The sequence below is a fragment of the Hippichthys cyanospilos genome, chromosome 18 (genome assembly GCF_059441005.1).
Source record: "Hippichthys cyanospilos isolate Australia breed blue-spotted pipefish chromosome 18, RoL_Hcya_1.0, whole genome shotgun sequence".
Lineage (NCBI taxonomy): Eukaryota > Metazoa > Chordata > Actinopteri > Syngnathiformes > Syngnathidae > Hippichthys > Hippichthys cyanospilos.
In genome coordinates, this window is record NC_142386.1 from 7,365,985 (window position 1) to 7,389,084 (window position 23,100).

At 41.5% G+C, this 23,100-nt stretch overlaps 3 protein-coding genes across 5 annotated transcripts; 1 reads left to right on the top strand and 2 right to left on the bottom strand.

Annotated features, from left to right (window-relative positions):
* Positions 1 to 844: 844 nt before the first annotated feature.
* Positions 845 to 8,339, bottom strand: kctd7 (potassium channel tetramerization domain containing 7). Its single transcript, XM_088441063.1, has 4 exons — positions 7,833 to 8,339; positions 6,592 to 6,761; positions 3,482 to 3,660; positions 845 to 3,318 (listed from the first exon to the last, which is right to left on the bottom strand). Exons 1-4 carry the CDS (start codon positions 8,142 to 8,144, stop codon positions 2,942 to 2,944), a joined length of 1,038 nt encoding a protein of 345 aa, XP_088297189.1. The 5' UTR covers positions 8,145 to 8,339; the 3' UTR covers positions 845 to 2,941.
* Positions 8,340 to 9,505: 1,166 nt separating this feature from the next.
* Positions 9,506 to 14,617, top strand: LOC148408777 (uncharacterized). Of its 3 annotated transcripts, XM_088440524.1 has the most exons (11): positions 9,506 to 9,698; positions 11,096 to 11,203; positions 11,792 to 11,834; positions 11,914 to 11,957; positions 12,091 to 12,124; positions 12,207 to 12,223; positions 12,330 to 12,381; positions 12,616 to 12,671; positions 13,471 to 13,530; positions 13,612 to 13,671; positions 13,742 to 14,617. In XM_088440524.1, exons 2-11 carry the CDS (start codon positions 11,098 to 11,100, stop codon positions 13,771 to 13,773), a joined length of 504 nt encoding a protein of 167 aa, XP_088296650.1. In that variant the 5' UTR covers positions 9,506 to 9,698; positions 11,096 to 11,097; the 3' UTR covers positions 13,774 to 14,617. The 3 variants fall into 3 exon arrangements, with proteins under 3 accessions (XP_088296650.1, XP_088296651.1, XP_088296652.1); XM_088440525.1 differs by lacking the exon at positions 11,096 to 11,203; XM_088440526.1 differs by lacking the exon at positions 9,506 to 9,698 and having other exon boundaries at positions 11,119 to 11,203; positions 11,918 to 11,957.
* Positions 14,201 to 22,816, bottom strand: pgk1 (phosphoglycerate kinase 1). Its single transcript, XM_088440523.1, has 11 exons — positions 22,619 to 22,816; positions 20,140 to 20,190; positions 19,919 to 20,074; positions 19,703 to 19,847; positions 18,676 to 18,779; positions 18,487 to 18,606; positions 17,474 to 17,588; positions 16,298 to 16,477; positions 15,689 to 15,866; positions 14,827 to 14,925; positions 14,201 to 14,706 (listed from the first exon to the last, which is right to left on the bottom strand). Exons 1-11 carry the CDS (start codon positions 22,681 to 22,683, stop codon positions 14,666 to 14,668), a joined length of 1,254 nt encoding a protein of 417 aa, XP_088296649.1. The 5' UTR covers positions 22,684 to 22,816; the 3' UTR covers positions 14,201 to 14,665.
* Between the last annotated feature and the right edge of the window lie 284 nt (positions 22,817 to 23,100).

Consider the following 23,100-nt stretch of genomic DNA (forward strand, 5'->3'; position numbering starts at 1 on the left):
TAGGCCCATGTGGATATTTGGCTGAATAAAATTCCAATTCCTAATTAACTAATTAACAATCGTGCACACACTTTGCGAACTATAGACATTGCATTTTTTTCCTAATTTTGTAAATGCTTTTAAAGGCGTAATAATTAAAGTTATGACGTTTTTTTCTTCAACCACTCAAATTTTTCAGTGGCATCATTTCTATCCATACATATATAGGTTGGATTATGAAGAATGGTAGGGTCTGTATTTGTAGTCTGTGATAAATGAAAAAAAAAGCCATTAACTGGCCTCTACCGCCACCTACTGTCTTCAGGTGAAACACAAGTCAACAAAGAATTTTCTGTTTTCTGACGTAGTTTGACCACCGCTCAACAGAATGTTGCAAAAATAGCAGGAAAATCAATCATCAATCATATTAAAATGCATCTCAAAAATTGTAAGTTTCATATGGTCCAAAATTTGGACAATGCTTATTTTTGAACACAAATCACGCACATCCAGCTGCAATCACATAAAAATGTCAGAATGATTGCATTTTGAAATTTTACATGTTTTAATCATCCGCTGGAAATTTCAGCTCCCAAAAAATTGATTCCCGAAAAAATGAATTTCCATAATTGGTAACATAATGCCACAAGGGTTACAAGATTATTCAAAATAATGAATTAAATAACTTAAGTCACTTAAATGCTTCCTAAAAAAAAAGATGCTTGAAAAAACTACAGCTTTTTACTGCTTATTTAGAGCAGTTATCGTCTGATCAAAGTGACCAGCCAATTAATCGGTCATATACTATTTCAGCCCCCTGCTCTAATACCCCAAAATACAATTCAGAGCAAACAATACGCCGAAATACAATTCAGAGCAAACAATCAGCCAGAAGACTAATTGTGGTGTTTTAATAACAAACATAGCATTTTAAGTGCAACAAGGATTCTTAAATATTATATATATTAACTTCAACTTGTGTCAGTCATAAAATAGTACAATACAAAGCAAAAGAACTACAGCTTCCTAGAAGCCAACAGATATTTTTGTTAAGACGATCCATTATAGAAAGAACACAAATGGTGCAGTGAACACAACAAAAACTAAGTGGACATAAATATTCTATAGCAGAGAGGTACAAAATATTGACTTTCTTGGCTACAATCACAAGGTGCTCAGACTTCATCAAGTACAAGGACACTGGGAGTCCCGTTAGCTTAACATTATGCCACAATATTTGCTTCTAGCACATTATACATTAAAGGTGAAACAGCGTGCGGAATGCTTTAAATAAGATAAGCGAGTGTAGCTGTAGCAGGGATGGGCACAACAATCCGTTCGTTCATCTGTCATGCAAAATTGACTGTTGATTAATCGTAATTGAGGCTAGTTAGTTGTCCAAAATAGGTGGCGTGGGAAGTTATAGCCAAGCGAGACAATAACAAAACTGAGGCGGAATCAGGATCATTTCAAAATCAATAATGATTTCAGCAAGTAACGAAGTCAAATGGAGCCCATCCCAGTTACAGGAATTGTGAAGTTTTACCCATAAATGTTATTTAAGGATTGCAGAATGGAGCAGTATCATTGGGACCTTCTTGGGGCAGCAATGGCTTGATCAAAAAAAAACACATGGAAACTAAGAATATTTTTAGTTTTTGTCTTATTAACCCATCCGTTATTCTGCATGTTTTTCATATTTCCACTATGAAGCTCCAGCAGCGCTCGCTGATGAGCTCATCATTTGAATTAGTGACACTGCAAAGAAAAACTTGGAAAACAGGCCCTTAAAGGGACAGTGTGTAAGATTTAGACCATTTTTCATTCAAAAGGAATAAATTAAAGGATTGTAAATTTGAAAAACTTGCAAATGGATGTGTCCTTAATGACCACCAGTATGTTTTAAATATAATCTAGTTATCATGAAATGATATTACATGAGGAGTGGCACTTGTGGTGGCGGCTATGTTTGTTATAGCTACAGTCAATGGTAAATGCAGAACCTGCAGCACCTCCTGCTATCCGTAATGAAAAATTGTCAAAATCATACACACTACCCCTTTAAGAACTGGAGTTTGACGTCTACAGGCCTTAAAGAATAGGTGTCAAACTCCGGTCCTCGAGGGACGGTATTCTGCATGTTTTTGATCCTTTTTTCTCAATCGATTGAAATGATTAAGATCATTTTCAAGCTCCCACAGAGCTTGCTGATGAGCTAATCATTAGAATCAAGTGTTTTGAGGAAAGAAACCTGGAAAACATGTAGGATACCAGCCCTCGAGGACCGGAGTTTGATATCTGTGCCTTAAGCATAGGTGTCAAACTCCAGTCCTCGAGGGCCGGTATCCTGTGTTATTTCCAGGTTTCTCTCCCCAACACACCTAAGCCAAATTATTAGCAAGTTCCAATCATTTGTATCAGGTGTGTGTGCAATCATGCAGGATACCAGCCCTCGAGGACTGAGGTTGGACATCTATGCAAAAGGTTAAACTCGCAGTTTTGAGAGGGCAGTTGCTCATGCAAATGAGCCTCTGCTCTTCCCCCTCTACAGCATGGATTTTTAGTCTAAAATATATAATCTTGTACTTTCATTCAAGAAGAACATCAGCAAGGAGCCGACATGCCGCACACCAAAAAAATAATCAATTTGAGACATCGGATCAGGCGTGGGCAAGTCAGGCCCTCGGGAGCCGCGATCCAACCTGATTTTTTTTTGTTTCCCTTCGACCAACAAACCTGATTCAAATAACAATCTCATCAACATGCTTTGCTGATAACGACCCGGATTTGAACCGGGCGCTCTGATTGCACGGAAAGATGGAAAACAGGCCGGATTGTTGCTCCCGAGGACCGGACTTAGCCACCGACGATGGAAAGTGAAAATGCTCTGGTCATGCGTGTACCCTGATCTTTTCAACTTTGAGCGTCATCGTTTTGCGTTTGGCAAGGGGGAAGGCGGCGTTCACCACCAGGTGATCTTGAACTCGTAGATGGGCCTCTTGCAGTAGTAGTGGTTGATGAGGTGTTTGTCGCACACGCCGATGCACTGCTGCTCGGCGGCGATGCCGCTGCGCGCCAGGTCGCCCACGATGCAGTGCAGCAGGTCGTAGACGTCGGCCACCGCCTCCCACGGCCCGAAGGACACGTCCACGTCGCAGTGGTGCTCGAAGAGCTTGACCTCGCTGTCGGCGCGCTCCAGGCGCAGGGAGTTGAAGAGCGGCCGCTCGTACGGCGTGATGGGCATCTCCTCCTTGTATACGCACACCTTCAGCTTGGCGAAGCGCGCCTTCTTCTGCGTGGCCCGCAGCTTGGCAATCTCCACGATACGTTCCAGATTGTCTGGCGGGACAAAACGCCGTGTCACCTTGTCGGTAAAGCACCACCTCTATCTCCAAGAACCTCCTGAACTGACAGCAACAGTCACTTTGTCTAAATGAAGCCCCTCAACTCACATCAACCTGATTAATCAAGTCCTAACATAAAGCAGCAAGCCCGCGCTTACCTTTGTAGTAGGGCAACAGGTCGAGGAAGGCCTGGCGAACTTTCTCTCCGGTGAGCGGCTGCGTGTCCTCCAGGCGCTCCAGCAGAGGCGTGATGGAGTAGTACTGCGCCTCGCGATACACCGCCCTCACTCGCTCATGCTGCGGCAGCTCGCCCTCACGCAGGAAGTTCAGGATGTCCCTTCAGGAGACGGACATCGCAGTCAACGGAACCCTCAATTGGAACTAAGAGACACGGTTTGTTTTATTGTTTTATTTTTGCCCACAGAGTACTATTCCAAGTGAGCCAGGAAGTTGCTGTAATAATTGAGGAGGTGGCAAACTGCACTACAGACTACATCAACTTCTGCATGGACACTGTTGTTCCTGTAAGAACTGTTCGCTGCTATGCTAACAATAAGCCCTGGATCACGAGCGACATCAAAGGCCTTCTGAACCAGAAGAAGAGGGCCTTTAAAGACGGTGATCAGCAGGAGCTAAAGCGGGTGCAGAGGGAGCTCAGAGTCCAGCTCCGGGAGGCGAAGGAGCAGTACAGGAGGAAATTGGAGCGGAAGCTGCAGAACAACAGCATAAAGGAGGTGTGGGATGGAATGAAGACTATCACCGGCTGCAGCACAAAGCGGGGTGCTGCCATGGAAGGAGATAGGGGGAGAGTCAACCAGCTGAATAACTTTTTCAACAGGTTTGACCACCCCCACTCGTTCCCACCCCGGAGTACTGCAGCTTCCCTCCTAGCTCACCCTCCCCCCCTAGACACCAGCACAGAGGAGGACATCCCCCCCCCACCCAAGATCACTGCAGCCCAGGTGTGTGGAGAGCTGAGGAGGCTGCGACCCAACAAGGCAGCAGGTCCAGATGGAGTATCCCCGCGACTGCTGAAGGCTTGTGCGTTGGAGCTGGGAGACCCTCTACAGCGCATCTTCAACCTGAGCCTGCAACGGGGGAGGGTCCCCCAGCTGTGGAAGACATCCTGCATTATCCCAGTCCCAAAGAAACCACGACCGGAGGAGCTCAACGACTTCAGGCCGGTCGCCCTGACATCACACGTGATGAAGACCATGGAGCGGTTGCTGCTACACCACCTGAGGCCACAGGTCCGCCATGCCACTGACCCCCTGCAGTTTGCCTACCAGGAGAAGGTAGGAGTGGAGGACGCTATAATCTATATGCTACACCGATCCCTCTCTCACCTGGACAGTGGCAGTGGTGCAGTGAGGATTACTTTTTTGGACTTCTCCAGCGCCTTCAACACCATACAGCCTCTGCTGCTCAGTGGTAAACTGACAGAGATGGGAGTAGGCTCACACCTTGTGGCATGGATTACGGACTACCTGACAGGCAGACCCCAGTACGTGAGACTGGGGGGCTGTACGTCCGACACTGTTGTCAGCAGCACAGGAGCGCCACAGGGGACCGTGCTGTCTCCTGTCCTGTTCACCCTGTATACGTCAGACTTCCAGTACAACTCTGAGTCCTGCCACGTGCAGAAGTTTGCAGACGACACTGCTATCGTGGGATGTATCAGGAGTGGGCAGGAGGGGGAGTACAGGAAACTGATCCAGGACTTTGTCTCATGGAGCGACGCTAACCATCTGCACCTGAACACCACCAAGACCAGGGAGATGGTGGTGGACTTCAGGAGGCCTAAACCCCATCCGGAACCAGTAACCATCAAAGGAGAATGTGTAGAGTTTGTCCAGACCTACAAATACCTGGGTGTGCAGCTGGACAATAAACTGGATTGGACTACCAACACAGAAGCTCTGTGCAGGAAAGGACAGAGCCGACTGTACTTCCTCAGAAGGCTGGCGTCCTTCAACATCTGCAAAAAGCTCCTGCAGATGTTCTACCAGACTGTTGTGGCGAGCGCCCTCCTCTACGCAGTAGTGTGCTGGGGAGGCAGCACCAAGAAGAAGGACGCCTCGCGTCTGGATAAACTGGTGAGGAAGGCGGGCTCGGTTGTGGGCACAGAGCTGGACAGTCTGACAACTGTGGCTGAGCGACGAGCGCTAAACAAGCTGCTATCAATCATGGACAATCCAACGCATCCACTACACAGCATCATCCACAGACAGAGGAGCTGCTTCAGTGACAGATTGCTGTCACTGTCCTGCTCCACGGACAGGCTGAGGAGATCATTCCTCCCCCATGCCATGAGGCTCTTCAACTCCACCCGGGGCAGTAAAAGCTCACATTAAACTCTAAACCTCATACTCTGCACTGCACTATTCACTTTATACAAGCACCTTAATTATACTTGCACTAGACTCCAACGATTCACACTATTCTGTTTACACTGTTAACAAGCACCTTAAGTATACTTCTGTACTGGACTTATGTGTATCTTGTGTACTTTATTTCTCATATTTTATATCTCGACTTGAGGATACTGCTGGTAATGTGAATTTCCCTACGGGGATGAATAAAGTATCTATCTATCTATCTATCTATCTATCTATCTATCGATCGGATTTCAATGAAGAGTCGGATTTGGATTTTCATAAATGTTGGTGTGATCATGATGGCGCAACGCAAAATCTAAAATTTTAGGTCACGCGGAGTAGCGGTCTGGGAGCTTGAAACTTTTGTGTTTCAGAGAACATGTGAGGGATCCTTATTGTGAAAAAATGTTGTCAAGGTCAAGTGATGGACCAGGTAAAGTTCAACATACAAATCTTGTCATTTTTTTCTCGGGTTTGGAATCCTTGTCAAATTTCCTTTCCAACTATACTTAATTTGCTAAAACTGGGCCTGGTGTTCCTGAGATATACAGGTTCAAAGGAAGGCAATCATGACTTTTTTTTGTCAAAAATGTCAAATTTGGCAAGGTGTAGCTTCCAAACCCTGTCTCTGATTGACCTAAAATTTATGTCGCATCATCACTATCAAACAACTACACCACGGTTCAATCAAAATCAAACTAGGCCTTGGATATTTTTATTTTGAAAGGTGATTTGGCATTGAATTACCCTAAAGATAAAGACTATATCCCTTGTTGAGCTACATGTGTTGCTCCACCATTTTTGTTCACATCAGGTAGCCTGTCTGTGGCGTTTTGCGCTATACGCTACTAGTTACAGACTACCTTTATATTTGGAACATCAAAACACACCCAAAGTAGGCCCCATCACGGTCGATGAAGAAGCGCCCATCGGCGTCACGCGGGATGTGATGACGCCCGCTGAACATGGCGGCCAGCATAGTGTCGTCGTAGCGCCGCAGCGTGGAGAGCCGGGTGGTGAAATGGGAGCCCCCCACATTCAGAGAGATCACCTCGGGAAACTTCACAAAGAAAAACAGATGTGAGATTCACAAATAAAGACTGACATGGGTGTTTTTAAAATTCCCAAAAACATATGAGATTTAAAGATGTCTTTCAATTTTGTGCATGCAATTATCAAGACTAATGTATCCTGAGAATTGTCAAACATGTGGACACGTGTCTTATTTTTTGATGAATGTAACCCTTTGTCAAGAGATTCAAGAGCACCTCACATACACAAACAATAATAGTGAAAAGATTAGCAAAATAGATTAGATTCTCTGGCTTTGTTGTAAATAATATAGACGAAAATGAGTTTATGTATTTAACAAATGCCAAAATATTACAGTTATTGTGATTTGTTGCAAATTTCTTGGAGGAAAACCATGTTTTAATGTGGTCTATGACAAATTTAAACAATTCATTCTTTCAGTTATATATTGGGACAATAAGAAGGCTAAAAACACTAGGGATTGACTACAGTTTAAACATTTTTGTATAAGCTGTCGTACCCCTAGTATGTTTATTTTGTCAACAATCTTTTTTTATTACTTTTGCTCTTTTAATATATTAATATATAAGTCCTATTGTATTTTGATTATTGTCCATATGTGCATTGTCTATTATGAAGTTCTACAATTGGATTAAATCAAACTGTTTGCAAGTAAAAAAAGAAAAGCACGGCCACCAGGAGGCAGTGTTGCTGTCTTTTGATGACAGAAGTCTAACTTTTCAGGCTTGCGTCTGTGTACACTTCTACTTGCACGAGCGCGAAATTTCAAATGCGCAGATGTCGCCTGGCAACGTTTGCCCCATCGCCCTACTTCCGAATGAAATGAGGAGAGAGCAGCATCGCCTTCCGTGTGCTGAGGCCGTAGAAGGAGATTAGCTTGCCATGTTTAGGTCTGTAATAGGATGTTTAAACGCAACCCATCACGTGACCCTCCGCCGTCCAATCACGACGCAGCCACCCAACACACATTCCAAGCCAATTTGTCGCGTTGTTATGGCGTCATTTGTTGACATTCCTGAATTTCTCACTATTAAACGAAAAGAAAGTGTTTGGGGTGAATGACAGTCTCGCGGCTTACCTCCTGCGGCTGCCCGGCGTCCAGCGGGCAGCGTGCCGGCTTTCCCCGGGAAGCGCTCGCCCCCGCCGCCGCCGGGGAGGCCGGCTTCCGTGAGTCGTCGTCGGCCATGGCATCGCTGGCTTTCTCGGCGTCCCCCGCAGCCGTGAACACCACCATGACTTTGGGCAGCGGCAGCGCTCGCCGCTCCTGGATGAAGCGTCTCACCCGAGTCGTCGCCGCCGGCAGCAGGGGGCTACGGGACGGAGACTGTCGCTCCCCGCAGCCGCTGCCGCCTTCGGAGCCATTGGAGCTGCTCGCGCCATTCTGTTGCATGCGAGCGGACAACCGCTGCCGAGCAACAGCAGCAACGCTGCTACTGGTGACCGCAGGTCGGCCCAGGGGCTTCACGAACGCACTTGTTTTTCATCCGCAGAGGAACCACTGTCATTTAAGTAGACTTTAAGCAAGCGCTCGCATGAGGGGGTGTGTTTCCATCAAGCTGTTTTCTCTCATACGTACTACGACGTCGACGCGAGATCTGACGTCATGACGTCAGAGCGTGCGAGCACGGTTGTAGAATTAACTCTTTAGGAGCCAGTTTTTCCTATCAAACTTTACAGTATTTTTATATCACAAATTGAAAATGTTGTTGCTTAAGGTATGCTGTGTGTTTATTTGTGCAGTTTTGCTACTTTACGGGTTAATAAAATTAATTTGAACGCATTCAAAATACCACGCGAGGCGAATGTGCCTGTATCAATATAACTGAACAAAGAACAATTACAAAAATAGAATACTGTTAGAAATTCCAGATAATTAAAACATCCAAATCATATAAAAATAACTAATTGTAAAAATTGAATATAATATATAAATGGTAGACCTCACTTAAACAAACTATAGTAAATCTTTAAAAAAACTGTTTACCTTTCTTGATGACACATTTAAGCAAATCACAGTAGAAAACAAAATCAACTGAGAAGAATAAAAACACGGAATGCATATTTAACAGGTCATAGAATGCATGCCAACAAACATCATTAGTGACTCAGGGAGGAAACCAAACATGAATTCCAAAAACAAGAAAGCAGTCAAGACTGTTGCTTCCTGTTCTTCATTTAGAATTTTCCTTGAAAATACCCCTGGCTATTTTTGTTTTCATTTTACGTGTATTAATAGCATTTGTATAATCAGATAATAGCTTCCTCACCAAAAGCATCTAGCTAGAACATGACATAACTTCCATTTAAGTTAGATGTAGAAATTTGGCACACAGCTTGATTTATTGACCGTGATCTTCATAAGTTTTTCTTCCTTTTTTTTGTTTTACTACCAATTCAACTAAGTCTTACTTTAAAGCACTTTTTTTTTCCAAAATAACACCTACAAAATGAGCCACAGCCCCATTTTTTTGGTGTTTGCTGAAATCTCACAGTAAAATATTGTTACACAATATTCACAATAATTCTCTTTTTGTTGTTGTATATTACAAGGTGTGTGAATTCCAAATAATGTCCAATCAACTGAATTCATTGCAAGTGCACTTCAATTATGTCATCAGAAATGCCATCACCAAATGTCAATCAGGCGTGTTTCATTTGGCGTTCAATTCAATTAATGGGTATTGTGACGTTATGAAACTGAAACATTATTTTTTGACATGCTTTTGTGTCCACCAGAAATGATAAATTTTTTAGACCTCTCTGGGGTCCCTCGGGTGTCTTGAGTGTGTGACGGATGTGGTGAATTCTCGTAAAAGGAAGCCAATGCACATGCTTCACTGCTTACGTCGACTCAAGCCGACGCAGGAAAAGAGAGAAACCGGACCACCGAAAAGGAACGCAGAAGCAACACCATGACACTGCTGTTGTAATAAACTTCATTTTGGTGAGTTCAAGTAAAATTTTAGATCATAGTGTGGCTTAGAATTTAGCGCAATGTAAACGTGTGCGTTGAGTTTTAGCTTTTGAGGCGTAAACTTAAAGCGATTAAAACAGAGCGAAGACAAAAAATAAAAGCTTCAAGAGAAAAAAAAAAAGCAATCGTGCTCCTCGACTTCACACTTTTTAGATCACAAGTAAACAGATTAATTGGTTAAAAAATAGGTTATAAAAACATTGCATATTCCTTTTAGATCATTTGCTTTTGTCAAATTTACAGCATACAATTGTATAACAGTATTGCATTACAGTACTGTGAATAACAAATAAGTTGGAAACAAATAAAAATTACTTTTTGCATTACATTGAAACAGGATAGTTGACAAATAAAAATACATTGTTGGACTGTTGAAAAAGAAATCATCAAAATGACGACCAGATAATTAAATTTCTCTTTACATTTTCAAATGCCAGTGTTTTATTGTAGTATAAACAGCTTCCATGATGTGTGGCATACCCCAGGGGTCACTCACTGTCCCCTTGCTTTTCCAGTTTTGAATAGGAGTCAAAACACCAAACTCAAATTAGGAAATTTCCAAATAAATGTTTTCAAATAATAAAACTGATATCGTTGACTGGTTTTACAAAATAATAATACCATACTATTTCATGATAATTGTCATCACCAAATTTTGTTTTTTATTATGAACTTTAAGAGTCAATGTTTTGAAAATTAAAATAAATAACTCAATAAAAGCTTGACATATTTTTTGAAATTATGACAATAATGAGGTTTGTCTTTTAGCTTGTTTAGTTGGCTTTTGTTGTGCACTGTTAATTTTGATTGCTCAAAAGTAAATTGAGGTAAATAACAAAAATAAATCAAGTAAGGAGGATGAAAAATGATTCTAGGAAATGTAACTAATTCCGGTGACATATTTCCTCTAATAAATCAGGCTTGTCAAATTGGTTTGAGTAATTAATGCTTTCAACTGCCTGTGTGCTGATCTTTTATTTAATTGCTTAGGAATAATTCAGCCCCGTCAATTTCATCAATAGACTGCGCGTAAATGTCTTTTCAAATTAGTTGAACAATATAAACACTTTTTTTCTTCTTGAAGCATTATTAATGCATTAGAAACAATTCACAGTGTAATTATTCATTACTGCCATGCACAGTATTAATATTTATTAAATTAATAATAATCCAGAATGTACAATTGTTCACTGCGCTCTTGCTTGAAGGCGCGTGGCCGCAAACTCTCCTAGTTTCGGCCAACCACTTCCTGGAGGCACATATATATATATATATGTGTGTTGTTCACAAGAGAAAAAAGCAAAACAAAACCACTGATACTGTATTCTGACCTGCAAGGACAAAGTTTTAACAAGTGCTGCTTTCAGGTATGCTGGGAAATTCCAGCGTGCTGTGTGCGGTTGCAACTGTTGCGTCGCTGGTCTCGCTTAGTCTGTTGGGCCTTCTGTGTTTGAGATGCAAGAGGAAGAAGTCCAGTAAGCTCCAAGAATCCAATTTTGTCTCGGTGTGAATCAGAATAACAAGTCAATGAATTTGAATTGAATAATCAATGTGTAAAATTGGCAGCGGTGGAACGATTTTACAAAATCGTTGCACATCTTTGAACAGGATTTACAATAAGAGGCGTTCCACAGGGATCATTTCCAGGCCCGTTGATTTTCCAGATTTGTCTAATAAAGATAATGACAACTATGATCAATTTCACTCAAATTAATATTTTAAAATTGGCTTCTTTGATCCAATTTTCTGGGCTGTTTTGTGCAAACCTTCACAAACAGTTCGTGAAAAAAATGGGTTGTTTTGTATTTAAAAAAAAAAAAAAAATCAAGTCGACCCAAATGTTAAGTTTGCCGTTTTTAGAGATTCTTTGTCATGTTTTGATAATTTTTGAATAACTTTTAACAGTAATTTTAATGTTTCAAGTAATTTTTTAGTTGTGTTTGTCTTTTTTTTCACAATTTGAGCGTGACTTATCAAAAAAAACAAAAAACCTCTGTAATGAGGACTTTTTGCACCAAATGACAATAATTTTGATTATTGTTGATTGACTTATTTCCTCACAGAGACAATACATGAAGAAGCGCAAATTTATAGCCCACATATGTTGTGAGTATCAGGTTTCGTGACAAACATTCTTAAGTCATTTGTAGGTATGACATCATATAACATTTTTACTTTTTGGCAGCCAGCGTGAGGGGAGCAGATTTGCTGTAACGCGATCCAAAACAGGTACATTTACCATCAAGCTCCTATCTACATTTTTTTTTTAAATCACTGTCATTTCTACTAAACAGTTCTGTTTTTTTTTTTTTTTTTTTGGGGGGGGGGGCATATGCTAACAATTTGCCGTTTTATTTTTCAGTCATAAAATCCAATCTAATGGCCCCTTGCTCAAAGTATGTTTATTTTTAAAATTAAATTCAAATCAAAATGCCAAACCGTTTGTTATAATTGACGTTTTTGTTTTGTATCTTGCAGCGCGGATGATCGTCCAGGTGAGTTTTGAAGAAATTTGAAACAACCGCATGATGAGATTTACGTTTCCTAATGCAGGATTTACACATTCAGCCATTTATGAATGATGCATCTTTACGCTCACAGCTGTATATGCGGTAGCTGCATCGCCACAAGGGAGTTGGGAGCATATTTATGTGTAAGTTATTCATTTTCATCCAACAATCTACCATTCGTCCTCAAATAGTGGCATCTGTTCATAATAAATCACATAAGGATTTTCTCTTATATAAACAATGTATAATGTAAACATTCGCATAAGTGAAGGCCACCTCACAAAAACAAAACAAAACAATGCAGAGTAGTTGTGCAACCACTATTTGAGAACATAGAGTATTTTCTCTAACGCGGTCCACATGTTTTGTCTTGGCAGGGATCCACTTCCCATGACAGTGTATGAAAACGAGCAGAAGTCACTGAAAATCAAAGGTGGGCTGTTGACCACTCAAACGCGATCTAATCAGGGTGTGTCAAACTCATTTTTAGCTCCCACATGGGGGGAAACTATTCTCAAGTGAAAATCATGGTATGTAACTTCAAAAAATATTTGCGTCAGTTACATGTAGATTTTCATTATGCGCGCCGGCCCGGTCCTGATTTTTCATGAGTGGCAGCAATCAACTGTAAATATATTGTTGGAAATACATTAAAAAATAAAGATGAAGTATATAGTGAAGTATGAAGCAATGTAACATTTTTCCATTAAACTGCATAAAATGAATGGACATGTTAAGTTTTTTCCATAGGTTCATCAATCACATTGTATTGAACAAATAAGTTGAACTATTCAAATAAAATAATGAATAAATAAAATAATAAACCACAAATATCCAGTTGAAGGGCTGAATCAGAATATGTGGTTTTAGAACTTCTTTTCAAGGAGTGCCATGAAGTGCAAAGATAATTTAACAGAATAAAACGGTGCTGTAATATCTCCTTTTGAACACTGGGTGGCACACACGTACTGACATACAGAAGAAGTTGAAAATGTCATACGCGCTGATCTGTAAATAAAGTAAATAAAAAGAAAACCAAGAGTGTTTATAGTAAAACACAGGTCAAAACCATAAGTCTGGTAATGACCCAGATTTTTTGATGCTTCACAAAATCATCTTGCAGGCCGGATTCGGCCCGCGGGGGGCATGTTTGACACCCCTGATCTAATTCATTAGTGACCTCCCTAACTTTTTCTGAATGATCGCATTACCTTTAATCATCTTGTCTTCAGATGCCGACCGCACCAGGTCTCAGTACGCCAACTTTCCAGGCCCGGCGCTGACAAACGACGGTACGAGATATCATCGCATCACTCGCTTTCATTTTCAGGCCAAAGTCCCACGCATAACAAAACCGCCGTGTCATCACACAGACGGCGATGACTACGAAAACTCGGACTTCCTGGCGCATAAAGCTCGCGAGCTGGAGAACGGTAAGCCGATCGTCACTCGCGATGCTCAGACTCTCGTTGATTTTCGATTTTATTTGATTTTTGGGACCAGATCTGTTGTACCAGAATGAAAGAGCCGCCTGACACGGACGAGGACACTTTATCTTTTCTATTGCACCGAGGCTGCCACCAGGTGGTGATGGGAGATCATCACGTGTGATCTTATTTCACTTAGCAATTGGCCTGGAATGTATTTGATACAACAAATAATGCATCTTTTTACTGACTTCTAGTAACAGGCAGGACATGTAATCATTCTTCTAATTAGATAGCAGAAGGTACAATTAGCCTTTGGATCCACCTGTTCGCATTCATACCACAGAATAGCTTTGGCTATATCAGTTGTCAAGATTATACTGCCCCCGTGTGGCCAAGGTGCACACATCAAAAGGAGCGGCTCAATGGCGAGTGAATATGAGCAATATATATATATATGCTCCTTATATACGGTCTTTACGGTAATTCTGGTGAGTATTAGTAGTGCAAGTTGAGAAGAAACACAAGCGCCGCGTAAAGGTTTCAGGGACATTTATTAACTTGAACAGGCGACCAGAACTTATCGGATGTCAGAAGGTACGCAAACGTCACATGATCCGTTCCTCGAACTCTCGACCCATCGTATGTGTCAGTAGTCATGCTGTGAACATCCACTAATTGCACACACAACTTAGCGGGGAATGACTGGAGGACAGTATCACATGCTGCAATGAGGTCAAGTCTCCATCACAGCAAAATGAAATCCAACCTTAACAATGCATCTAGTCTAGTTGTGTCGCAATAAGGCAGTTCTACTCGTCACAGATCATCTGCGATAAAGCCCACGGGGTAAGTGCGTGTGGTTTTTTTTGTTTTTTTTTGCAGGTTTACATGAGTTAACGCTAGTCTCATTTTAGTAGCTTACTCACCTCTCACCATACACTTTCAAACACTCTCTCTCTCTCACACACACACACACGTCAGCGAGTTGATGGGAAGTTTAGACGTTGCTCAGGGCGTCCACTCCGGGGAGAACTTTACCTGAAAAACAAAATGTAGAAATAATATTTTAAGCTTGAAGTATTGCCATAATTACAATTTTTTTGTTGTTAACTGTTGTTTTGTATTTCGATCTGTCATTTACATCAGTCCACCACTCACCTTCCAGCAGTTCCAGGCTGGCTCCGCCTCCTGTGCTCACGTGGCTGACCTTGTCCTCAGTGTTCCACTTGGCACAGCAGGTGGCAGTGTCGCCCCCGCCTGGACAAGACAGACAATTGCATTTGGAAATGTTTTTTTTGTGATCCGTTTTTCACGAAACCGGGCGTATATCTCTGAAAATGAAAATTGCGATGGTATATTCTAATTATACACTTAATTCCCTCTAAATTGATAAGCAATACGTGGCGGTATCTTATGAATTGATGAAGTTACAGCAATTGTAAAAAAAAAAACGTCCCTGACATTGAATGAGTTAATGTCAAATAAATTATTCCAACGGGAAATTGGAATTTTTGGTGTCAATTAAAACATGATTTTTGGTGATGACCTAGTGGTGACCAGAAACTTTTTCATGGATATTACATCTCAAATGCATTTGACTACATAAAGAAATAAATTGATGACATTTTAATGAATCAACATAGTTTTGTTTTGATTTTTTTCCCCCACCTTAATAAGTAACAAATTAACATTGTGAGCACTTATAAAATTTGCATCACTTGTTTTATTGGGGAGGGATACTTTCCAATGACAATCATGATAAGCTTTTCATTTTCAGGTTTCATCTTCTTCCAATGCCTCATATTTGATTTACATTTTATCCCAAATAAACAAACATAAAAGTGGAAATGCCTATGTGGAAACCATATCATGTCGGAGACTTATTGGTCGCGTCTGTGTCCGTAATGTGTTATCAGTAATAGGTAAACGTCACGAGAATTATTTTTTTTTTAAACTACATACTAGAATACACGATGACTTAAAAAGCATTTGAAAACGTTTCACCTTGTGTGCTTCTTACCAATGATTGTGACGCAGCCTGACTTGGTGACCTCCACCACCTTGTCCATCAGGTTCTTGGTGCCCTTTGCAAAGTTGTCCCACTCGAACACACCCACCGGGCCGTTCCACACGATCTGCTTGGCTCGGCCCACCGCCTCGCCGTACGCCTTGGAGCTCTCTGGGCCGCAGTCCAAACCCTGCAGAGGAAAGCCGGTTAAAATGAATCAATGCCATGGATGAGAATTTTCGTCTTTTAAAATAGTAATAACAATAATACATAATAATATTCTGGTCAAATACGTTCTTTATGGACAAGCTGACATCCTTGACTAATTCTTACCTAATATAAGCCAATTGAGCACTGTAGTGCTAACTATGGCCGTTGGATGGCAGTGTTTCCACACTCACAACACAGCTATTACCTACATCAATTCTAACTCAAGAATTGCAAGTCAATATTTCATATGTCAGCACCGTTGTGAGTGAAAATGCGAAATATACTGGGTGGTTTCCCTTTCCAATAACGCCTGGCCCTGAAAGTACCAAAATAATCAAGTTTATTCGTTTTATTGCCCAGCCCTATTTCAGGTCAAGAATAGACGCAAAAAGGACCCTGACTGGCCCTTACCATCCAGCCAGCAGGGATGCCGGCGGCGACGGTGGCGACGCCCGTGGCGGCCTTCTCGTCAAACTTGTCGGCGGTGACGAAGTCGACGGGCAGTGTGATCTTGACGCCGTTCTTCTTGGCCTTGGCCATCAGGTCTTTGACAATGCCGGCACCCTCCTCGTCATACAGGGAGTTGCCGATCTGAACTCGGAAGACAAAATGATGCCCCATGAGCCTTAATACGTTTGTGATCAATAATGTAATCAGAATGGGGAAAAAAAACATTTCCCGTGCCTAGCTGAGCATAGCCACAATAATAATGAATGAATAGAAAATTGTTCTTATGAATGACAAGTTTCAAGGTACCTTGGCATGTCCATGTGCACATTTTGCAAACCCGCTTTATCGTGCCACAAAGGTGAAAAGTCACATTCAGAGAAGTTCAAATCTGTTATCTGGCTAAACAAACAATGGTTCTCATATGAAATAGTTTGCAGATTTCAGCCTGGTCGCTCACACATTCAGGTGTGAATAAAGCCTGATTCTCTTCTAGATCCTCTTGAGGTTTTGGTGTCAGGAAGTTCAATATTGTACAAACATAGACGCTTTTGTTGTACAACTGCTGGGCTATGTTGACTGTGTATTTTTTTTTTTTTTGGGGGGGGGGGTTGAGCAAGACAAGGTTCTTTAAACAGGTCATTCCAGACTTAAAATGAGCAAACTTTCTATCAGGCCGACACACACGAGGAATTTTTCTATCATAGTGGGGACATGACATAATGCATTTCCTAACAGATTTCCTAACCCTTACCCTAACCCTGGGGTGTCAAGCACGCACAACGTTTCATAGTTTCTGTTGGAGGGCCCTTATGACTGTGGTCAAATAAATTTGAAGTATAACTGCCATACATTTGTACATTTTGAAATCAGAGGCCGCTAAAAACGGTTAAAAAAGGATAACGTTAACAAAAAAATGCTTGTTTCCGCTCAAAATTTGTAAAATTTGGTATTTTGCGGGCCACATAAAATGATGTGGCGGGCCGGATCTGGCACCTGTGCCCTAACCTCAACCAAAATCAAATTCAAACCTGTACTCAAAAAGTCTTTCTTCTGAACTTTTGGGGTTCACCAAAATGCTCCCCAGAAGTCCAAGAGGTCCCCACCATGTAGCAAACACCAAAGGGCGCACAAACACACCTCCATGTTGTTGAGCACTTTGAGGAAGGTGAAGGCCATGCCGCCACCGATGATCATCTCGTCCACCTTGTCCAGCATGTTGTTGATCAGCTGAATCTTATCTTTCACCTTTGCCCTTTAAAAAACAAGAAGAGATAAAAGACTCTGCAGGCTTAACCCTTGTGGCATTATGTTACAAATTGTGGAAATTCCTTTAATTTTTTTATGTTCTCATAAAAGAATCAATGGGAAAAAAACACTAGGGAGCGGAAATTTCCACCAGATGATTAAAATATGTACAATTTCAAAATGCAACGATTCTGACATTTCTATGCGATTGCAGCTGGACGTGCCAGGTTTTGTGTACAAAAATAATCATTGTCCAAATTTTGGACCATATAAAACCATTATAATTACAATTTTTGAGATGCATTTTAATAGGATTTATGACATTAATTTTCCTGCGATTTTAGCAACATCCTGTTGAGCGGCGATCAAACTATGTCAGCAACCAGAAAATTCTTTGTTGACTTGTGCTTCACCTCAAGACAGTAGGTGGCGGTAGAGACCACTTAATGGCTGTGTCTTAAAGTGTCATCATCAGGTCACGGACTACAAAGACAGACCATACCATTTTTCATTTTTTTGTGGGTATTAATAGATTCAACCTATAATATATATGGATAGAACTGATGCCACTGAACAATTTGAGTGGTTGAAGGAAAATGCATTTATAAAATTAGGAAAAAAATGCAATGAGTATAGTTTGAAAAGTGTGTGCAAAAGTGTTAAACACCCAATGTCATGACTCAATATTTGGTGCCTTTTTTTTTCTTTATTGACTCCCCAGACAAGATGTTATTACCTCATTGATGCACCGTTGGCTAATGTCCTTTACGTGCGTTGTGCACTGCGCAATGCCAAGAACAAGTGGCGGTTGCACAATCCATAGGATGAACTCTGAGCCCATCAAATGTCAGCTACACACAGTGAGGCGACCGTGCAATGAAGACAAGGATGGCGATTGGTCTCACCCTCCGAGGATGGCCAGGAAAGGCCTCTGAGGTTTCTCCAGAGCCATGGCGAAGTAGTCCAGCTCCTTCTTCATTAGGAAGCCGGCCGCCTTCTGGGGCAGGTTGACGCCCACCATGGAGCTGCGAGGAAGAAGCTGTGACATCATCATCCTCAGCTTCAGGGGCCAATTATGTGCGCCTCTGGCTCACCTGTGGGCTCTGTGAGCCGTGCCGAAGGCGTCGTTGATGTAGACGTCTCCCAGTTTGGACAGAGACGCACGGAAGGAGTCGATCTGCTCCTGGGTGGCCTTCGTCTGGTGGGTTTGGGAGAGGGCAAAACATTATAAATGTTTTAAGATTTTAGTGCTCCAGTGTTAATGTTGTTACATTTATTGTTATTTATTGTTTTTTTTTCTCCAAGCATCAAATTGCTTAGTTCGTCAAAAATGTTTCTAATTTAAATAAGCTTGGCATTTTTTTTTTTTTTTTTAATTTCAGGCACTTTGATTTTTTTTTTCAGGTTTAGAATAACCTGTAACCTGTATAAACCCTGTATAAAAAGTAAAGGTAAAATTTGATAAAGGTAAAACAGTTGATTTATAGTTTTCGTTATTTTGGGTGTCAGTATAATATTAAGACTAAAATTCTTATCAAACCATAAAAAAATAAATGATATATTTTATGTACTATTTTTTTCAGGAAGTGTATATTTTTATTTTATGAAAACATTTTAACTTGAGCTACATTACATTAAAATGTGCTGAATCTCATGAGTGACAGTTAATGCCTCTCCCAGATTGTTGTATCTCCTCATGTTTTAAATGCATTATAACTTTGAGAAACAATAGTTACAATCTTATTAAAAACGTGGAGATATTCATAACTCTTAATACAGTTATAACTGAGAAATAATAAAGGAATGCAACAATCAGGGAGGGGCATCATCATATCAAATAATGACAATAATATCTAACCTGTGACCCCAATACTTTTTTTGTAAAATAGAACATAAATTTATTGCCTCACACTGATGCTTCTCATGTAATATTATAATCATGTCTGAGAGAGAAGCTTGTACAGTACAAATGAATCCAGCCAGGCTGCATACCAAGCAGGCCTATCACGACAGGAAAAGCAACAGCGACCCCGAGAATAAATGTCAGCACGCCCAAGCAGTAGCATCTCACCTTATATCATATTTATTCAGAAGCAACATTTTTTTTCTTGGAAGCTTCACCTTGTTCCCAGAGGCGTCCTTGCCCTTGCCCTCCTCGGCCACGTGGAAGCGGAGGTTCTCCAGCAGGATGACGGACCCGGCGGCGGGGTTGGCGCAAGCGGCCTCCACCTCGGCGCCCACGCAGTCCTTCAGGAAGGTCACGTCCCTGCGAGCGGTAACATTCGGTAAGGTCGTTGACCTCTGAGGTCACCTTTTCATTTGTGCAAAGGTTCTCACTTTCCCAGCAGGGACTTGAGCTCAGCGGCGACGGGCTCCAATGAGTACTTCTCCGGCACGAAGTTCCCATCGGGGCGGCCCAGGTGGCTCATGAGAACCACCGATTTGGCACCGTGATCCAGGCAGTGCTTGATGCTGGGAACGGCAGCCTTGATCCTGAAACAAGATTAGCAAGGTCGTGATCTCTTTCGGCAAACGAATGAAGAGGATGCAAAGTTTACCTCTGGTTGTTGGTGATGTTCTTGTCCTTCATGGGAACGTTGAAGTCAACCCTGGAAGAAAAACGAAAGAAAATCTGACACAGAACGCCACAAGTGAAATACATAATGAAGTACGCAAACTGTAATTGCATATTCTGTCCACAGGAGGGCGCAATGACACCAGTTTTCTATACAAGAAGAAAGTGTAATTGTAGAACGATTACGTTGATTGGCAGTGGCACTCGTTTATTATATTTAGGTAAATTGATACACTTGAAATCTTTTCTGAGAGACTAAAAAAACACACTGACGCAGTTCTTATGTTTGTCATTTGAAATATATTTATTTTCGAAAACGGGATTGCTCAATATTCTCAAAGTCAATAAATGTGTCATTAGTTGCAGAAAAAAAGCACTATTGATCACTATTCCGGTTAAGAATATATCCAGCCCACTTGAGTTCACATTTAAGTGAATGAATTTAAATGAGTTTCAAAACCCTGGGCTAAGTCTGTTTTGTTTTGTTTTTTAACATCGCAATCTCAAAAATCCAACATCAACGTGCTTTGGAACATGTTCCTTCTAATATAAAGGCTTCTGATTATTTTCCTCACTATTTGGTGATTGGAATGAACTCGAGCAGCGTTGCAGTGACGCGGCACATGCCGCATCCCTCGTACGCCAGCGTTACATAAGGTCCCTCCTCCCCACCTGATGCGCCGTAAGCCTCGCTAGCGTGCAGACAATGCCATACAGTACTATCAAAGCATTGTCTGGTCTGGAACTACAGCGCTCAGCTTTTCGCCGGCATTTTTGGCAGCCCGAGGCGAGCGTTTGATGATCCTCGGCCTTACCAACGCAGCACTTTTGATAGTGGCAGAGCACCATGTCATTGTTGGCTTCTGATCCGGCCTAACAAATGGGCAGACATTTTAGGGGAGGGCAAGCAGATTCTTGGGTGCTTAATGCCCCACCTTGTCTGTTTTTTTTTTTTCCTTTTTCAATCCAGGTCCACATTTTTTTTTAAACACTCACACAACAGGCCAGAGCAAGCACTGGGTGTGAAACACTCTGAGCTAACGTGCTGTAAAGACGCCTCGCAGAGTACATCTTGCAGTGAACCTTGACCTATGCCGACTGGAACCTCTGACATTTCCACAGCGAACGAGTATCAGGTTCAAGTTGCGCCCCTCTAATCACAGACAAGTCTAACGTGAAGACGCAGTCATGAAAAAAAAATGAAGAATTAATCAAGAGGTTGAGTTCATCGCAGTACAGATATGTGGATTTAACATTTCAAACACATATCTGTTAGATCATAGAAACAGTTTATTTGGGTTACAAAGGAGTTAAGGGCTGATTTAAGTTGTGGATATGTCCAAGATTAGCACAAAAAAAAAAGCTTTTTGACTAAGCTGGTAATTAAAAACTGATGAGGTTCAGAGGTGTGCAAACTACAGCCCGGGGGGGCATTTGCGTTCCGCCATCCACAATTTGGCAGCCTGCGGCATATGCTAAAAATACTTTTTGACATGACTGGCAAATGCTATTTAAGAAAATAATCAACAGGTTTGATGATAGACATCAGAAGTGCGAAAAAAATGCCTCAACAACTTCAACAAAAAGCCTTGATGTAGTTGTTTTTAATCTTTTAAAGACAATATGGCATTACTTGCTTAATTGATTTTTTGCCATGTTTAATAAGTTAAAAAAAAAACTTACATCTTTCTATTTGTCTGCATGTGACCCTCATGGGGAAAACATTGGACAACCTCAATCTAAACACTACCTTTGGCCACTCATTAGAAGCAAAGTTTTGAATCAGTTTTGCATAAACACGATAAAACTGAGCCTTCTATATAATCACCGTTTCATTTATAAGATGAACAGAATCATTTATTCTACATTGTTCTCATTTTTTTAATCTAAATGTCATTCATGTATCACTGCCAATTCTTTTTATTTGCTCTTATTTGGCATATTCACGAATCACAATGAGATAATGAAGAGAAACAATATTTTTAAAAATATTTGGTTTTTGGCACAAAAACTTCATGCAAATAACTGGCATTGCTGGCGCCCTGAAAATGACTATATGACCAGAGCTGATTGTGATTGACGAATTCGAGTGGGAAAAAACTAGAAAATTTGTAGATCTGTATTCGTTCGTGCAACAAAATTGCAGCAATCTCTTAATGAGTGATTGTGTGTGTGTGTTTTGCACGTGTACGCCAATTGCAATAATATATAGCACGGCATCGTTATGTGATGGTAAAACGTGACTAAATGAACTTCCGGTGTCGTAAAAATGGACCTCACGCCCCCCGTTATTTCACCACCCTTAAGTTTCATAAAAATTCTATTTATAACATTGACCGTGACACTGATATAAAAGCTATGAAACACTGATTGCATGAACAAAAAAAAAATTCATTAACAAGGACCGAAGCTTTAGCTATCAAGCTAACCCAATCGCCAATTAACTTCCGTGAAGGGACTACCTCATGATGACTCGCTTCCCCTTGACGTCCACCTTATCCAGAGTGAGTTTGTTAGAAAGAGACATGTTTTCGTCTTTTTTGCTCGATCGTCGCGTCGCGTCGCTCGCTGTCGCCTCCGCTCTGGTGGCTTCGATGGCTGTTCGGTGGCTGCGGCTGGCTAGCTCAGGCCCGAATGACAGCGATGACCTTTACAGCGAGCCGGGATAAAGGAGGTTGGGCGAGGACGCGCCCTCCTCGAAGCCGATTGGCTGCTGCACGGGAGGAGGAGATCGGACTTGATTGGTTAGCCGTGATGTAGTTTACCTGACGTCACACCAGTGTGTTCAGGCAGGTGCTTGGATGCGTTGTTTTACGACACTTTTAGCCAGAATATGTGCGTTTTTTTTACATATAGTGTAAATTAACTTAGTAACTATCAACCGTCCATTTACGTTAGTGTATTTTAGGTCCATGGTGTAAAAATTATTTCATAGTCACAAAAA

What these genes read in the sequence shown, in the direction of transcription:
- kctd7 (XM_088441063.1), bottom strand. Translation starts at nt 8,144, where the DNA reads ATGCAACAGAATGGCGCGAGCAGCTCCAATGGCTCCGAAGGCGGCAGC. An exon ending in ACGCCGGGCAGCCGCAGGAG is followed by an intron (nt 6,762 to 7,832) that starts GTAAGCCGCGAG and finishes TTCTTTGTGAAG; the next exon opens with TTTCCCGAGGTGATCTCTCT. An exon ending in CGTGATGGGGCCTACTTTGG is followed by an intron (nt 3,661 to 6,591) that starts GTGTGTTTTGAT and finishes CGTCTCCTGAAG; the next exon opens with GGACATCCTGAACTTCCTGC.
- LOC148408777 (XM_088440524.1), top strand. Translation starts at nt 11,098, where the DNA reads ATGCTGGGAAATTCCAGCGTGCTGTGTGCGGTTGCAACTGTTGCGTCG. An exon ending in ATGCAAGAGGAAGAAGTCCA is followed by an intron (nt 11,204 to 11,791) that starts GTAAGCTCCAAG and finishes ATTTCCTCACAG; the next exon opens with AGACAATACATGAAGAAGCG. An exon ending in GAAGTCACTGAAAATCAAAG is followed by an intron (nt 12,672 to 13,470) that starts GTGGGCTGTTGA and finishes TCTTGTCTTCAG; the next exon opens with ATGCCGACCGCACCAGGTCT.
- pgk1 (XM_088440523.1), bottom strand. Translation starts at nt 22,683, where the DNA reads ATGTCTCTTTCTAACAAACTCACTCTGGATAAGGTGGACGTCAAGGGG. An exon ending in AGGACGCCTCTGGGAACAAG is followed by an intron (nt 18,780 to 19,702) that starts GTGAAGCTTCCA and finishes CAAACCCACCAG; the next exon opens with ACGAAGGCCACCCAGGAGCA. An exon ending in GCATCCCTGCTGGCTGGATG is followed by an intron (nt 15,867 to 16,297) that starts GTAAGGGCCAGT and finishes TTTCCTCTGCAG; the next exon opens with GGTTTGGACTGCGGCCCAGA.